The following is a 17890-nucleotide window of genomic DNA, read 5'->3' as shown; positions in this document are numbered from 1 at the left end:
ATTGCTGATTTCTCTGGTGAAAAATACTCTATTGATTTTAAGATGAAGAAAATATGTAAAACATTTATGGCGTGATATTGAAGCTCATTTTTTTCTGTAACTTTACGGGACATTATCGTTTACCAAGATATCTTTGAAATTTTAAAAGCTTACCTTCTAGATACTTATTAATCTTTAACACAACTATGAATGTAGGTGGACTTCTGGCTTAGAGTGCTTTCAATTTCTAAATTGATAAAAGAAGAGACAAAAGAGTAGTAAGATGTGTTTTAATGCAAAGTATTTTTAAAATGGAGAATTAAATGCATCGTGTTGGGTTGAATAAACACCAGATGTTCAATGGTATATAGCAGGTAGATGACCAAAATGTGTGGAAGCAGGACACATAGGACACAGCACAGCTTTTTACTGGGGAAGCAGGAACCATAGGATGTGTGACATTTGAAATAGGTGTTAATGGAAAAGAGAATTTTGAGAAGCAGGGAAGGCGAAAAGAGCGTTTCAAGTAGAAACCCAGAAGAGAGAAGGGGAGAATGCTTGGAGAGTTATGGCAGGAGGTGAGAAGAGAGATGGAAAATAAAGGTGTGCTGAGGAAAGCTCTTGCATTCGTTTCTTAGGGCTGCTGTAACACATTACCACAAACATGGTGACTTAAAACAACACAAATTTATTCTCTGACAGTTCTGGAGACCAGAACTGCAAAATCAAGGCATTGAGAAGATTGATTTTTTTTTTTTTTTTTTTTTTTTCCTGAGAGAATCTGTTTCATGCCTCTCTCCCAGAATGAGGTGGCCGCCAGTAATCCTGGATATTCCTTGGCTTGTAGACCCATCACTCCATGTGTACCTCAGTCTTCATACCACCTCCTCCTCTGTGTGTCTCTGTGTCTTCTTTTTTGTGCATCTATTATAAGGAAAGTGTCACTGGATTTAGAACCTACCCTAAATTCAGGATGATCTTATCTTGAGATCCTTAACCTAATTACATCTGCAAAGACCCTCTTCCCAGCAAGGTGACATTCACAGATTCTGGTGGACATAGCTTTTGTGGAGCTGCAGTTTGACCCATTACATGCCTTTTGACAAGGACTTAATGTGCCATTTTTACATTTGTTATGTGGAAGGTGATACTGGTTGGTAGAGAATGGACAGATAGTGAAGGCTTGAATTAAGGAAAGCAGGCTTGGAGAAGACAGCTGGATTTAAACAGAAATTTCTGCAGTAAAATATACAGGATTGAGTGATTTCATGTGGGCGGGAGTGAGAGTGGTCTTGGAGATGAGAAATTTGAGGTGCCTGTGAAACATTTAGGAACAAATATTTTGTAGTTGTTAGAAATGGGGCTTTGCCATGATCATGTCACTGCACTTATCTGGGCAGCGGAGTGAGACTCTGTCTCAAAAAAAAAAAAAAAAAAAAAAAAAAAAGGAAATAGAATAGGCCTCTGAGGTTCAGGAGAGAGTTTGTGTGGTGAATTGTTAGATGAGTGGCTCCCAGTGAACCATACCTGTGAGTATTCATGTCCTTGTCCCTCTCTCAACTGATGTTGTGCTTGGCTATATAATTGGCTTTGACCAATGGGACATTAACTGTTATATAGGCTTGATAGGCTCTTGCATATTGGGCTTACCCTCTTGCATATATAACTGTTATATAGGCTTGATAGGCTCTTGCATATTGGGCTTACCCTCTTGCAACACTCCCTCTTGAAACCCAGATGCCATATTGTAAGGAAGGGCAGGTTATCCTACTGGAGACATAAGCCACGTAAAGAAAACCTGGAAAATGAGATACAATGTAGAAAGAGGCCTCCTGGAGAAAAACTGAGCAGCCTCAGCCACAAGTCAGCACTGAGGCCCTAGATATGTATGAGAGGCCTTCCTGGACCTTCCAGCACATCCCAGCTGCCGGTTGAATGCAGCCACATGAGTGACTTCAGCCAATACCAAGTGAAAGAGAAGAACCACTAGTTAACCTACAGAATTGTGAGAAGTAGAAAATTGTTATTTTAAGTAACTACGTTTTCAGCCTCCCTTTACATATTTGATGATGCTCACTGGTCACACAATAAAAGTGAGTCATGTCTGTTTTAGGAGATGAATAATTAGGAGGCAAACTTAGGAGATAGAAGTTCATTGGGCTTTAGGAGGTTGATACCAAGTTGTGAGATGTTGGTAAGGGTGGGATGGAGCTATGAGTAGATCAGAGGTTGGCCTGGCAGGTGACTTTGGAGCAGTTATGTGTCCGCTTTAGATTTCAATGTAACCGTGAGCAAAATGTGGAAAGCATAGTACTAGATGAACTGTAAGTTTCCATCCAGTACTAAAATGTAATAGGTCCCCTTTGGAATAACAAAAGTTATCTTGCTTGCCACCCAATGTTTCGTACATTGAAAGTACTCAACAAATGCTAATTGGCCATGATAAAGAAATAAATACTTAGATAAAAGAGGAACCCCTTTTTCTTGAAAAATACAAATAGGAAGACTCTTTCATCTTCTTTAATAAGAGGCTACTTGGACAATATTTACAGCTTGGTAGAGATGGGACAGGGTAGATGGAGAAGGAGCCTGCAGAGCCTCTTCCTTGCTCTGAGTGATCTGTCTTCACAGTATCATACCTTTTCATGTGTGATAGTGCCCCGGGGGATCCTATGGACTGCACGGTATCTTCACAATATCATACCTTTTCAGGTATGATAGTTTGTGCCTGAGGGGCTTTATAGACTGCAAATGTTGTCATAGAGTGTGTTATAGATAGTTTTGATGGAATTAGCAGATAAGCAGAAGAGGTCAGACTTACACAGAAAATTACTTGGAGCTATATTTCCTAAAGGGAAATATATTTTTATTTCTTTTACCAAAGGAACCCCTTCAAGGTTCCATATTGGACCATTCTTTCCTAGTGGGACCTCTTCCATTATTTCCTAAGGGGACCTCTTCAAGTTTCCATATAGGGCCAAGAATCATCCTTTCACCCCTCCAGAACTTATACAGATCCTCCTTTGTCCCCTCTTACTCTTTGTCCAGTGAGGATGAGGTATCAACAGGCTTCAATACCTTCTAGCTTATATCTGGTCAGTGATGGAAGGGAGGGAAAAGAATAAGTTCCAACTATTATTAATATTTGTTCCTAATATCCCTCCTTTGAGGTTAGTTTGAGCTGTTGGTGCCTTTTTTTTTTTTTTTGAGACAGAATCTCACTCTGTTGCCCAGGCTGGAATACAGTGGTGCGATCTCAGCTCACTGCAACCTCTGCCTCCCAGGTTCAAGCAATTCTCCTGTTTCAGCTTCCTGAGTAGCTGGCATTACAGGTGCATGCTACCATTCCAGGTTAATTTTTGTATTTTTAGTAGAGACAGGGTTTTGCCATGTTGGGCAGGCTGATCTCGAACTCTTGACCCCAAGTGATCCGCCTGCCTCGGCCTCCCAAAATGCTGAGATGACAGGCATGAGCCACCGTGCCTGACCTGTTGATGCCTTTTGATGGGCTGTCACTGCTCCCCTCAAGGCAGTAGTAACTATCCAATCCTCTTTGCTTCCAAGTCCTAGTAACTTTTTCCTCCTCTTCCCCTCATGTCTAGGGGTGCTAACTTCTCTACTGCTATGAGTACCAGGTTTCTTCACTATTTCTGTGGTTTACCTATATTTCACTTTTGTAATTTGTTCCTTTGTAAATCAACCTTCTTGGAATTTAATTAGAATGTGCTCTTTTTCCTGTTGGGAGTATGACTAATACACATACTATTCTGCAGATTGAGAGTGAAGATCAATGGCAGTGTGGCCACACCAACACACATCTTGTTATCAGCCCTCCATTACAGCCCTCTGGACTATCTTCTGTGTGCTGTCTGTCACTTTCTCATTTTCTTCCCCAACCATTAACTCCTTTAGTGACCTCACATACCAAGCAGGGAACATGGCTACAGCCGATTCAAAACCAAGCTCGAAATGTTGAATTCACTTTTTCGGATTTCTCTTCTATTGCTTTCCCCATCCTTCCCAGTATTCTTCTCTACTCTCACTTCTCTTGGTACTGTAGACGGAGATCTTTAGTAAAAAGCACAGGTTTTGTCTTGGTCTTCTTTTGTCCCCAGAGCCTGGAACATGGTAAATGCCAAACAACTGCTTGTATAATGAATACCTGGAAGATGGAATTAAGGAAGTGTCTTTATTAAACTTTCTGTTTCTAGGAAGCCCAGGGTTGGTCTACTTCTCTCCCTTCCCTGAGAAGCTCATTGCTTCATTTTCATCAGATCTCTACTCAGTGCTTTTCTTGTCTCCATGCACAACGCTGCTGCTGTATTATAACCAGTCTCAGGGTAGTAAATGTGTTTTGTTGTTGTCTTGTAACAGTTTTATTGAAATATAACTTACGTACCATACAGTTCATTCAATTAAATGTACAATTCATTGAATTTCAGCATATTCAGATTGTGCAACTATCAACACAATCAATTTAGAACATTTTATTAACCCCCAACCCCCCCCCAAAAAACTCACACACATTAGGAGTCACCTACTTCCTCTCCATCTAGAAAGTAATCTATTTTCTGTCTGTATGGATTTGCCTGTTCTGGACATTTCCTATAAATGAAATTTTATAATATGTGGTCATTTCTGAGTGGCTTCTTTCACTTTGCATGAGGTTTTTAAGCTTCATTCAAGTAGTAGCATGTATCAGTGCTTCATTCCATTTTATGATTGAATAATATTCCACTGTATGGAGATAACAGATTTTATTTGTCTGTTCCTCAACTGATGGACATTTGGATTATTTCCACTGCATATCGGTAAGTGTTTAACAATTAGCAGTCCATTAAAAAAAAAAAAAAAAAAAAAACCCTGACACATAACATTTGCTGATTTCCATGGTGTAAACATTCCCATTGTGACTGATTGCAAGCTCCATGATGTGACTGAACACAGAATTGGAAAGAGATTTTAAACTAGGTGCTTGTGAGTCCTTACAAGCCAGTTTCAACATATCACTAACCATCTTTACTGATAGATCACTCAAGTGACCAGAGGCATGGCTACATGCAGTGAAGTTTCCATACACCGTCACCTTAGAATAATAATAATGACAAAAGTAATACAACAGCTAACATTTACTGAGCACTTTTTATGTGCCAGGCACTATGCTAAACATTTTTTTTTTTTCTTTTTAAATCTTGATAACCACTCACCTTCTTGGAAGCCAGCTGCTCCAAATTACCAGGATTCTATGCTTGGTTTACTGTCTCCTAGCTGGTCTATTTATTAAATACCCCAAACTCTTTAGCACTTGCTTCCTCTACCTGGTAATCTCTTTTTCTGTACTGTTTTACACCCTTTCTCTATGTAATCTACCCCTGCCCCAGGTGCATGAATTTGGTTAAAGTCATGAATTGCTCACATAGGAAACTTTATTTGCTATTTTCGGGGAAATGCAATTCCATTAATATTTACTGAGCACCCACAAGGCGCTGGGCAGTGTTAGTGAGCAAGTCCCAGGAATCCTGGGAACCAACAATCCACAGTCACATCCCAGAAAAATAACCCTGCCTGTCTCTGAGGGTGAACGACACCCTCGATTCCTCGGAGTCCGCGTCTGTGTTCAGATCTCTGCAAAACATCAACACTTCTATCTCGGACTCCCACTGGGTTCCCGCTGGGCCTCCTCGAAACGCTAACGGATTAAGGGGCGGTGAGTAGGGAAGGTTGGGGAGGTAAGGGAGCAAGAAAGCGGGGAAGGAACAAGGTGCGTTTCCCTCTTCTAATCGTGTTCCAATCAGGAGTCGTGTACCCAGGCGCCGATTCTGGCCGTCCAGAGACTCTTCCAGGAACCGCCGGCCGCCTGGGCCGTGGACTTTGGCTCGTCTGGCTTCCGCGGCTCCCTCCTCTTCTCTCCTTCCTCCAGGCTCTGTGCCTCACTCAGGGGCGTGTCCTGCCCTACCTCCCTGTCACAGTGGTCCACTCATCCGGTTCCAGCAGCAGTTCCAGCAGCAGCAGCGGCGGCAGCCAGAACAGGAGCAGCGATAGCTACGGTTTCCAGAACAGGAGCTGGGGCAGCGGCGGCATCTCAGTGCTGGGCACCTGTGCGGAGCAGGAGTAGCAGGACCAGGGGGTGGGGTCGGTGCCAGCCACTCTGAGCCAGAGAAGGAAGGGGCACCTCCCAGATTCCACTGCTGGGAATAATCTCCAGGGGAGGTGGCACCGAACTGGGAATACTGGTGGGGGTGAACATGTGCAGGAACAGCTAGAGGCCTCGGGGCGGGAAAACATTTGGTCTACGTGTGGACAGGCAAGGAAAGCTGTCTGGGACCATGGCAGCCTCCCGCCTGGACTTTGGGGAGGTGGAAACTTTCCTGGACAGGCACCCAGAGTTGTTTGAAGATTACTTGATGCGGAAGGGGAAGCAGGAGATGGTTGAAAAGTGGCTGCAGAGGCATAGTCAGGGTCAGGGGGCTTTAGGTCCAAGGCCCTCTTTGGCTGATACCAGCAGCTTGGCTCACAGCACCTGCAAAGGTGGCAGCAGCATTGGTGGTGGCATTGGACCAAATGGCTCTGCCCATAGCCAGCCTCTTCCCAGTGGCGGGGACTGTGGTGGGGTTCCCTTGAGTCCCAGCTGGGCCAGTGGCAGCAGGGGCGATGGGAACCTGCAGCGGAGAGCTTCTCAGAAAGAGCTAAGGAAGAGTTTTGCCCGCTCCAAGGCCATCCACGTGAACAGGACTTACGATGAACAGGCGACCTCCCGGGCTCAGGAACCCCTGAGCAGTGTACGACGGAGGGCTCTTCTCCGGAAGGCCAGCTCCCTGCCCCCCACCACAGCCCATATTCTCAGTGCGCTGCTGGAATCGAGAGTGAATCTGCCTCAGTATCCTCCTACAGCCATCGACTACAAGTGCCACCTGAAAAAGCATAATGAGCGTCAGTTCTTTCTGGAATTGGTCAAAGATATCTCCAATGACCTTGACCTCACCAGCCTGAGCTACAAGATTCTCATCTTTGTCTGCCTTATGGTGGACGCTGACCGCTGCTCTCTTTTCCTGGTGGAAAGGGCAGCTGCTGGCAAGAAGACCTTGGTCTCCAAATTCTTTGATGTGCATGCAGGAACCCCTCTGCTGCCTTGCAGCAGCACAGAGAACTCAAATGAGGTGCAGGTCCCCTGGGGCAAAGGCATCATTGGCTATGTCGGGGAGCATGGAGAAACGGTCAACATTCCTGATGCCTACCAGGTAGGACTTTGCATTGTCCCCTTCTCCCAGAACCCCATTGGCTTGGGAGATAAGCTTTCGGTTAACATCTGGCATCCAGGAACACATTAATTTAGGCTCTTAACGATACAAATCTTGCTCTTTAAATTCCTGAGTTTAAAGTAGTTAGAATGTTCCTACAGCATCTTTGATGTGTTGGTCCTTTCTTAACACCCAATGGCTTGTGGGAAATTCATATATCACCCAATAACACCACGTGTTTCTCTGTCAAGACACTTTGTCTTTAACACTTTGACACTTTGGCTGATCTGGCATCCACAGCTCCCTCCTCCTCTCTTTAAGATATCAATGCGTGGTTTTAGTATGCGTTTCTGAGTTGCTAGAAAAAGATGTGTGCTCCAGAATTCCAGTGTTAAGATGGGCATTTTGGTGTCTTTGATGTCTTTTGGAGACCATAATGCATTTTCATTCTCTAATTCAGTATTGGAAAGGCAACAAAGTGCTTAACTACTTCCCTGTTCCCTTCTTTAGATTAGAGTTGCACAGGTTGTAAGGTAGGGAAAAGAGGAAGAGAAGAGGAATGTCAGGGGGAAAATGGTCCTGTGACCCATTTGTGCCTTCTTAGTATCTATTTTAACTGTTTCTGTTGTTGAGATTAGGAAGATTGGACAGATAGAGGGGCTAGTTATCTTTAGGCTTGAATGTAGCATTTTCTGTAGTCAGCTTTGATAGGACTGAGCAAGTAGGTTTTTAATTTACGAAACAAACAAAAAATATTGATAATTGTTTAGCAACTCCAAAACCATCAGCAGGGTAAACATGTTAGTTTCAAGTGGAAAAGGAAACCCAACATGCTCTCATCTGGGTTTTCTGAGCCTTTCATTTTCACAGCATTTTGAACTTGATATTAGATGCTGGATCTGAAAACCAGTCCATTCTAATTTCTTCAGTATTCACTGAATGTGATGAAACTGGATGTTATTTTCTGTGAGACTTCTTCAGGGTTCATAAGAATTAAAAGTTCTCATCCTTGGTTAGGAAAGTTTTATAGTCATCTAGTAAGTACTTCTTCTAGTGGTCTCAGGGAGCTACATGTTTCTCTGGAGTTTAGTTGCTGTTGCTGAGAATAGCAAAAAGAGTGGGAAGGACACTAAAGGTAAAATTTTATCTATTTCATCTGAAAATTGACAATTTTACATAGAAAATTGACTGATTTGTACTAAAGCAAAGTTTCATATTTTTGTGGGATGTCTGCCAACCTAACACTTTAATATTAAAGGATGTTTGTCAAAATACCATTTTTGTTAACCTTTTATTGTAGACTAAGTGCATTATTCATTTTATCTTTCTTGAAAACTTTAAAAGGTGTAGGTGAAGCAACAATGAATGGTTTTCAACAAGTGTTTATTTCTCTACAATCCTAGAAAGCTATGAGAAGAAATATAAGCATTTAATAATTCATATGTTGAAGATTCTATAAACATTTTGTCACAAATTATATTTCTAGAGAAATAAAACAATCACAAATTTTCTTCTTTCCAATTTTTTTTCCACATCCTTATTGTATGCTTGGGCTAAAGAAAAATCCCTTCCTAGTTCAATGATACTTACTCTAGCCTGAGGTTGCAGCCTTTTCTCTTTATTGCCCTTACTTTTAAAATTCATCCCCAATTGATTTTCTCCCATTTCTGTAGCTTTTGTTTCTTAATGTCCTCATTCAGGCCCTAACTTTTATTTCATACTGTCCTTTCTTTAAGAGCGTAGTTCTCAAGTCTCTTCAACAGTTAACTTGTCTTGCTGCTGTCTAGAATTGTGGCTGTAGGTGTCATCACAGGCAGGCGAAAGCAGGTTTTCAGCAGCTGCTACTTCCTGTGGGCTCTACCCTTACTCCGCCGAGTGTCCTAATATTTTTGGAAGCTGACATTGGGAAAGAGGAGTTTTTTTTGTTTGTTTGTTTGTTTGTTTTCCTTTCCCCCCAGAATAGTAATGATGGCTGCAAAAGGGGACTGGGATGTTGGGAGGCCTGGCGAAAGGCAGGTAGGGGAAAGGTGCTATATGGGTTGGGAATTTACCCTTGGTTTACCTTGCTTTCATTTCTAACTGGTTAGAAAGTTTCTCTTTTCTTTTTCCATTGGCTTTTTTTATGTATCTCTGTATTTTTAACTTGGTGTAGTTTTCTTCATTTTACTTATGCTACTCTTTGATAAAGCTACTTTTTTTTTCTTTATTATGGTGCACTACAGTCACCAATGATGTGACCTTGGGAGAATTTCTTAATCTCTCACAGCCTCAATTTCCTCACCCATAAAATGGGGACAATAATATCTACCTAGCAAAGATTATTTTTGTTTATCTCAATAAAATTAGATATTATGTCAAAGCCCCTAAAATAATATCTGGTACATGGCAATTACCCAGGAAATGGTAACAGTTTATGAAGATAATGATGATATCTAGTTTGCTAATATTCTTTTTCTTTCTGTTTACCTTATTTTCCATTGTTTTTCTCCTTATCTGGGACTGAGATGTGAAGTCAGCATGTTTTGACCAGCTTAATCTTTTCCATGCTCCACCCTTAAATTAAGTATTTTAGAACCAGGTTTACATTCAAGGAACATGAAAATATCTATCCTTCCATTCCCTACTTAAAATGTCCCTAAATGTGGTTGGTAATACCATATGCTAGCCTATCAAAAGTTCTGCACTTTGTTCCTCTTAGTAAGACATGCAATATAAACTTTTTATAGGGTTGTCATAGGGAAGAATGTTGCATCCTTCCCCAGTTCTAGCATTTTCCTCCATCCTTTCCATTTCCTGGTGTTACAGATGTCTCTTAATGAAACTGACAACTTTCCAAATACATGTTCTTTTGTCATGATGTTTTAATTTGTACCATATATGCAAGCATCTTGAAGTTTCTATTTAAATATGTAACCATCCTTCCTGATTCTTTGTTAACTACTATATTTTTAAGGTGTTTCTTGCTCAGCTTCAGACAGTGTATTTTTTCTTCAGGAGGTAAGAATTTTTTTTTTTTTAATCACACAGAGTTTCCAAATTTAATCATTTGATAATTACATTGGTGATACTCTTGGGGGTTCCTAATATGGGCAAGAGAATGGACAAGAGAAAGGCATTGAAGAGACAAAATTATGATGATAAGCATGGCATTCTGGAGTCAAGGGTAGAATATTTAATGAAAGGCTAAAATTGAATAGAAATTCTGACAACCCAAAATCCCTCAGTTTATTTCATTATTTTGCATTACTCTCCTCAATTAGTCCTAAAAGACAGACTTGAAATTAGGAAAAAAATAAATTGTAAGTGGAAAAAAAAAACCATTCATTTTTAGGTATCCAGTCCAGATCATAGTGACTGCAGTTTACCTTTCTCCCAGATAGTTATAAGTTATTTAACAGCCCATATTAATATAGTAATGAAAAAATTGCCCTCAAGAGGTTGAAAATAAGAGCATTCAAGTAACAGGTGTTCTCTTTGAGATTATTCTAAGCATTCAGAATATAGCACTTTAAACATTCATAAAAATCGTGAGGTGAATTTTTGTCAGTGTTGATAATGATAATACAGGTGTTTGATGGGCTTGGGTGTGAAAAGCAGCAGGATGTTTTGTTAGATGAACTGAGAGGAGGAAAGGGGATGACGCTGAAGGGTTACAGGTGCGCCTACCTTTCAGAAGATCTGTTTACACAACAACTTCGTTTATTCATTAGTTCCAACAAACATACACAGAGAGAGCCCATTATCCCCAAGGCCTTGGGTAGAGGACCTATGGGTGTATAAAGGACAGGATACACTTCTGCTCTCCAAGGGTGTACATTAGAGAGCCATGTGCTGTCCACAAAAAGCTAGTACCAAGCTGTACAAACTAAATGATGTTAGTTTTGGATGAGTATGGAGTCACTTTGTGACTGGGCTCATAATGAAAGACTTCTTGGAGGAGGCACCATTTGAGCTATAAATAGGATTAGATTTTCCAGTTAGAGATAGTTGTGGAGTAAGGAGAAGTGATCCAAGTCCAACAAAATAGCTTCAACGGAGACACAGTGATGACCAAGTACCAAATAGGTATAAGGGAGAGTGAGTAGTTTAATTTGGCCAAAATATTGCATATTGCATATCTATGACATTCTGTTGTCATAGAATGATTTGCAAAAGTAAGGTGAGGACAAAAGAAGGAAGGACTTTGAACACCTAGCTAAAGAGTTCAAACTTCACCAAGAGTAGGCCACAGGGAGCCATTAAAAACATCTCAGCATGATCAAAGTGGTGTTTTGGGTAACCCGGTGGCAGCAGCTGAATGGATTGAACAAGGAGAGGCTCAAAGCTGTGGAAATAATTAGGAGTCTACTGTCATGGTCTGGTGGAGCCATGATGAACAATTAAACTCAAGCAGGAAAAGTGGGAATGGGCAGAAGGAGACAGATGGGAAGTGGCCTGCGGGTGTGGATTTGGGAAAGCAGGGAGGGAGGGCAATGATGACTCAGATTCTAAACCCAGGAGATAGGAGGAAGTGTGATGCCTTTATCCAGAAGAGGGAGAGAAGCTGGGTTAAGGGGAAGATTCTCAGTAGGTCCAGCTACATAATTTGTGGAGCCTAGTGCAAGATGATAAAGCAGGACTCTGGCCGGGGTTAAAGAAGTCAGTCCCCACTTCCCAAGAGTCTGTCCCCCCCATTCATAGCAACCTCCTGTCTGAGAGTCTGAAGGGATTGCAACCTCCAGGCTGGGGCATTCTCAGTATCTGGATTGAGGGTGGGCAAGGGGCCCCCGCTGAATTGCCTGCCACAGGTGCCATGTTGCTGCCAGCTCTGGGTGAGGAGGGCCACATCCTTTCTCTTCCCTGAGGAGGTGTGGGGCATGCACCTGCCCCTCTCCGCACCCTCTCCACACCCCATCTAAGAGCAGAGTGCAATGGCAGACATGGGATGTGGGCCTCTTCCTCGACCCATGTGACCTGGTTGCTAAGGGCAGGTGTGAGACTGGGGAGGATGAATGGGGCCTGGGACACCAAGGAGCAGGGATCAGGTGGCCAAAAACCAGTTCTGGGCAGGCAGTGGGAGGGGATACTGTATGTGAACCAAGGTTCTGGACTCTGGGGCTCATACTCCATTGTTCCATTGGACTTTGCTTACAAAGCACAAATTCAATGATAAAAAGTATTAACAATCTCACACAGCATAGCATTAAATCTCAAGCAGGGGTCTTTCAGCCACTGCACTGGTCACATGCTCATGAAACAGGCCCTGAATCTGAGTCATATGGAGTCAAAGGTAGAGAAGTTCAATCTTAATCCAGCCTTGTCTACTGCAGCCCTTCATGTGGCCTCAGCACCATCTTAATTAAACTACAGGCTGTTTTCAATGCCCAGATAGTGCTTTTCTATTCCTGTAGTTTGCATACTTTCTGCCAGGACTACTACTTCTCCATCTTTGCTCATTTAGAACCTGCTTGCCTTCTCATGATATGAGAAGGGAGAGCTGAGTGCCTTATCCTTAAAGAGAGGAGTTGGAAAACAACCCAAAAAATATACATAAAGTTGTATTTAAGAATGCATTGTAATATGCTGATATATATTTATTATATGAATTTTCTAATAATATGAACAACAATATTTAATACTTCATTGAATTTCAGTTTTCTTTTTGGAATAATCTCTATTGAAATAATCACATTGAAAGTGTTTGCCTCAGAAGGAATTAATTTTAGGTGTCTAGAAAATTCAGCGATGAGAGTGCTTCGTTTCCTGATGAGCCAGTGCTGATAGATATGGACTACACTCATGTGATTGAGTTGCTGAGATTTGTCTAAAAAGGCAGATGTTGATCCTACTCCAATACTGATAATATAAAAAAGGAGTTTCATGAAATCTTATTCCAGCTTTGCACAGTGTTTAAAAAAATTCCCCCAAGCCCACAAACATGTTCACTAGCCCAGAACCAGAGTTGATTTTGTGTTTGAAGTAGGAAACTCTGCTATTTCAGCCTCTCTTCCTGACAGACACATGATTGTGATAAACACAAGGACAAATTGCATTTGCTGCTTTGTACATGAGGATAGATTACAGAAAGGCACAGTTCCTACAGAATCATGAAAAGGTAATTTAAGGTTAACTAAATTTTTTTCCCAACCCATAAGCTAAATGTTTACTAATCTGACCAATTTATTTTGGTTCATGAGGTTTGGGTCACCTGTTTATTGACAACGCTGGCTTAATTTGGAAGTTAGGGTTTCATGTTGAATACAGCGTTGACGAGTCATACAAACTTTCCTCTGAAACAGCTTTGAGTTGTTTTATAGGAAAGTCAACAAGATCCTTGAGGTACATTGCTTGCTGCTTATTTTAAGGGTAGTATTTTGCAATATAGCCACATTCTTTTGGAAAGTGAAATTTGAATCAGATAAAGGCAGTTTAATCATAAAAGAGTGCGTTAAGTCACTAATATTTTAGGAGAAGCTTCAGTTCTTGGTCATTTATAGGCATTGAGGCTATATTTATTTATTTATTTGGTTTAAAATAGTAAAGGTCTTCTGGCATTAAAAAATATACTTTCTATAATTCCTGAGGATTTTTTTTTAAATTAATTGGTTGGTTTTGACTGAACAGTGATTTCACATATTAATGACAAATTATGTTTCCTATCATAAAATATAGCTTAAAGGCTGTTGCAAATTCAGGACAAGAAATCTTCTTTACCTGAAGGGAAAAAAAAGGGGGAAACCTGTGAGATACCTCTTTAGGGTGTCTATTTTTTTCTTTTTTTTTTAGAGACACGATCTTACTATGTTGTCCAGGCTGAATTAAAACTCCTGGGCTCAAGTGATCCTCCCACCTCAGCCACATGAGTAGCTGGGACTATAAATGTGTGCCACTGAGCCCAGCAGGGTGTCTACTTTTTTTTTTTTTTTTTTTTAACGTAATAACAGAAGGTAGAGGGAAGCTTCACTGTGGATGAATAGTAACTTCATCTATGGAGTACAAACTCTGAGTCAGACAGCTCATTAGCAAGCTTTGTCTCTTTTAATCCTCTCAAAAATCCCCTGAGGTAACTATGACCACCCCCATTTTACAAAAGGAGAAACCGAGGCTTGGACAGTTTAAGTGATTTGCTTAAAGTGACTCCATTGGTAAGTGAGGGAGCTGACTCGCTTATTCTCTTCAAGTTATTCTGTTTATTCATGAGATTCTGTATCCCCAAAGACACTCCATAAAAGGTAACCTTGGCCAAACACACTTACAGAGAAGAGGTCACTTTGGTCTAGTTTGTGGAACCTGTTCTCTGTACAACCTCGTTAAATCCATTTGCCTGACAATTGAATTCTTAGGTTACTAATAACATTGTTAAACAGTAAAAGGCATCAGCGTGTGACAGAATATGCTCTAGACTTATAGTCAGGAATTGTGGTTCTATTCCCATTTCTGCCTTAGTTTTTTAGCTATAATATAGGGATAATATGTTCAGACATGTCTGCCCCATAGTATTTTGTAAGCCTCTAATCATCAAATCTAATCATTAGATTGCAATGAGATAATGGAATAGCATTTTCAAATGGATAAAGTCAGAAATGTAAGGCCTTATTAATGTTTTAAAATACACAGTCCAGAAGGCTTTATTCACAGTGTTGTCTTTGGAAAGGACTTTGAACATAATAGGAGAGTTTTGATCTAAAATGTAGTAGTACCTGTATTGACTATATTTCCAAATTTTCTGTATTCTTGATGTTCTAGCATTTGAGGCCTACGACCCTGGAGAGACTGCCCCTCCCAGGGCTAGCTAATTTCTAGAGAGAGTGAAGAACTCCCTTTTGAGGGTACCTTTGATATATAAATCAGCCTATCCAGAGCCCACTCCCCTAACTATGTCCTTTATCAAACTCTCATACACCCAGACAATATTCTCCTTGCCCTAAATCACCCAGGGCCAAGTACCCAACTAAAGACCACTCCTATAGCCCATAGTTTGCCAAAATTATTCAAACTAGCCAATCCTAAACTTACTTAGTATACTCAGGGTAGGTATACCCTGTCTCAACCATCCTTCCCTGAAGACCCTAGTAAAGGTTCTGTGCCATGCTCTGCCCCAACTTCTGCCTCCGGACTGACCCTGGCCCTTGCCTGTGTGGCCCTGCACAGCGTGCCGTGCTTCCTGTTTCTAGGGTCTGTGAGTATGAACTTTCTTCGTGACAGTCATTTCTGTGTTTGCTTTACCATACCCCATTAAAACAAATCCCAGGTACTTTTTAACACAGTACCACACATACATAATCCCTTAAACACAAGAAATGATTAAAATGTAAAGAGATCAAATGCTTTAAATGAATATTATGCTGTCAGGATTAAGAGGCCGTAATAAATATTCTACCTTTGATGAACACAGATATGTTAAATTTCTTGATACAATTGATCAACATGCCTATTTTTCTAGTACAAAATGCAATTTCAAAAGTATACATTGGGTCTCTGTGAAATAAATCCCCATGTGAAATCTCCAAGTTGATGATTTGTTGTTTTATTGTCAAAATATTAAAATTTTTTTAAAAAGATGGTATTTGGCTCAAGCACTTGTAAACTAAATCAATTCTAGCTGCTGGCATTAAAGAATAAATGAATACTAAATCTCATGCTTGTAATCAAGATCTAATAATTTAGTAGGCAAGTATATCTATGACAGTTTTATTTTAGATGTGTTGATTCCTTATACAACAGATAGACTTTCTTTATGTTTTTGTGTTTGGAAATGATGATACTTTTAATACTAGCATTATCTTTTTTTGCATTTATGTTGCATGTACTACTTTATCAGATTACCAGAATGTTTCAACCTTTACATTTTTCAATTAAAAAATTAGATGATACTCCTTTTTCATTTAAATGGCTGTGCACAGTTTAATGAGCTAACAGTTTTTATGGGTATTTGGCAACTTAATATGCATGATTACATATTTAAAGTTTTAATAACAGCTGTAATGGCATTAAGAATTACAGGCTTGGGACACTGTGGGAAAGATTATCCAGGGCTGCTAAAGAAACAAGCCCAGATTTTTGTTCTTTTCTGAATAAAGTCTTCTGGAAAAGTGAAGCTCTAATCCCCTCTCTCTAATAGCCACCTTTATGGCTACTCACACTTCCCTGTTAGCCTCTTCTTCCTTTTGCTTCCAGAAAACCACTAAGTGAGAGGGTGCACACACTGTCACTCTGTGCAACTGCTAAGGTAGCTGCTGCTGCTTTTTTTTTTTTTTTCCTGTCTTCAGATATGTGAGACTGGAGTCAGATTCTTCTCTCACTTCCCCATCTTTGAGCACTGGCTTTGAAAGCCCAAGGCAGCCCTAGCCATAACAACTCCTTTTTATCATAACCCTAAGATTATCATGCAGAGAAGCAAAGAGGAGAGGAAACAGTGGTAGCGAATGTCCCATGAATTAACCAAGCTGGGAGATGAACAGCTGGAAGCTGAGGCATCTCTCCCCTCTCTCCTTTGCCATTCATTTTTAAAATGAATGAACAAAAGGAACAGCCTCTGATTTAGTCGTTTCTTTTACGCATGCCTGCTGTGAATAGACAGAAAGGAGCTTTAAAATATAAAGGGCAGGAAAATATTTTTCTACCTCTGACTTAACCAAATTAAGATTATTTGCTATGTTAAATTAAAGAACAGAAAGGTCAGCTGGGGAAAGAAGAGCTACTATCACTATAAGAATGTTTCATACTTAAGACTTTGGGTTTTTGTTGAAGAAAAAACTAATTTTGTTCTTCAGAAATAGATCAAATGAATGAAATGAAGTGAGAAGTTTAGAGTAAAAAGAAACAAACAAAGCCTCCAAGAAATATGGGAGTATGAGAAAAGATCAAATCTACGTCTGATTGGTGTACCGGAAAGTGATGGGGAGAATGGAACCAAGTTGGAAAACATTCTGCAGGATATTATCCAGGAGAACTTCCCCAACCTAGCAAGGCAGGCCAACATTCAAATTCAGGAAATACAGAGAACGCCACAAAAATACTCCTCGAGAAGATAATCTCCAAGACACATAATTGTCAGATTCACCAAAGTTGAAATGAAGGAAAAAAAGTTAAGGGCAGCCAGAGAGAAAAGTCAGGTTACCCACAAAGGGAAGCCCATCAGACTAACAGCAGATCTTTCGGCAGAAACTCTACAAGCCAGAAGAGAGTAGGGGCCAATATTCAATATTCTTAAAGAAAAGAATTTTCAACCCAGAATTTCATATCCAGCCAAACTAAGCTTCATAAGTGAAGGAGAAATAAAATCCTTTACAGACAAGCAAATGCTGAGAGATTTTGTCACCACCAGGCCTGCCTTACAAGAGCTCCTGAAGGAAGCACTAAACATGGAAAGGAACAACTGGTACCAGCCACTGCAAAAACATGCCAAATTGTAAAGACCATCGATGCTAGGAAGAAACTGCATCAACCAATGAGCAAAATAACCAGCTAACATCATAATGACAGGATCAAATTCACACATAACAATATTAACCTTTAATGTAAATTAAAGGTAAATTAAAAGACACAAACTGGCAAATTGGATAAAGAGTCATGATCCATCAGTCTGCTGTATTCAGGAGAACCATCTCACGTGCAGAGACACACATAGGCTCAAAATAAAGGGATGGAGGAATATCTACCAAGCAAATGGAAAACAAAAAAAGGCAGGGGTT

At 40.5% G+C, this 17890-nt stretch overlaps 1 protein-coding gene across 2 annotated transcripts in view; it reads left to right on the top strand.

The window, feature by feature from the left end:
• Positions 1-17890, top strand: part of PDE11A (phosphodiesterase 11A) — a 501616-nt gene that overhangs the window by 26498 nt on the left and 457228 nt on the right. Inside the window, exon 1 of one of the 2 annotated variants that reach the window (XM_025405422.1) lies at positions 5928-7217. The exons of the other annotated variant lie outside the window; for it this stretch is intronic. Within the exon in view, the coding sequence (XP_025261207.1) occupies positions 6306-7217 (912 nt within the window). The 5' untranslated portion in view covers positions 5928-6305. Of the gene's footprint in view, positions 1-5927; positions 7218-17890 lie in introns of those variants that run through there. 2 annotated transcript variants of the gene reach the window in all.

The sequence above is a fragment of the Theropithecus gelada genome, chromosome 12 (assembly GCF_003255815.1).
Source record: "Theropithecus gelada isolate Dixy chromosome 12, Tgel_1.0, whole genome shotgun sequence".
Lineage (NCBI taxonomy): Eukaryota > Metazoa > Chordata > Mammalia > Primates > Cercopithecidae > Theropithecus > Theropithecus gelada.
This window is presented reverse-complemented; position numbering and strand designations above follow the sequence as displayed.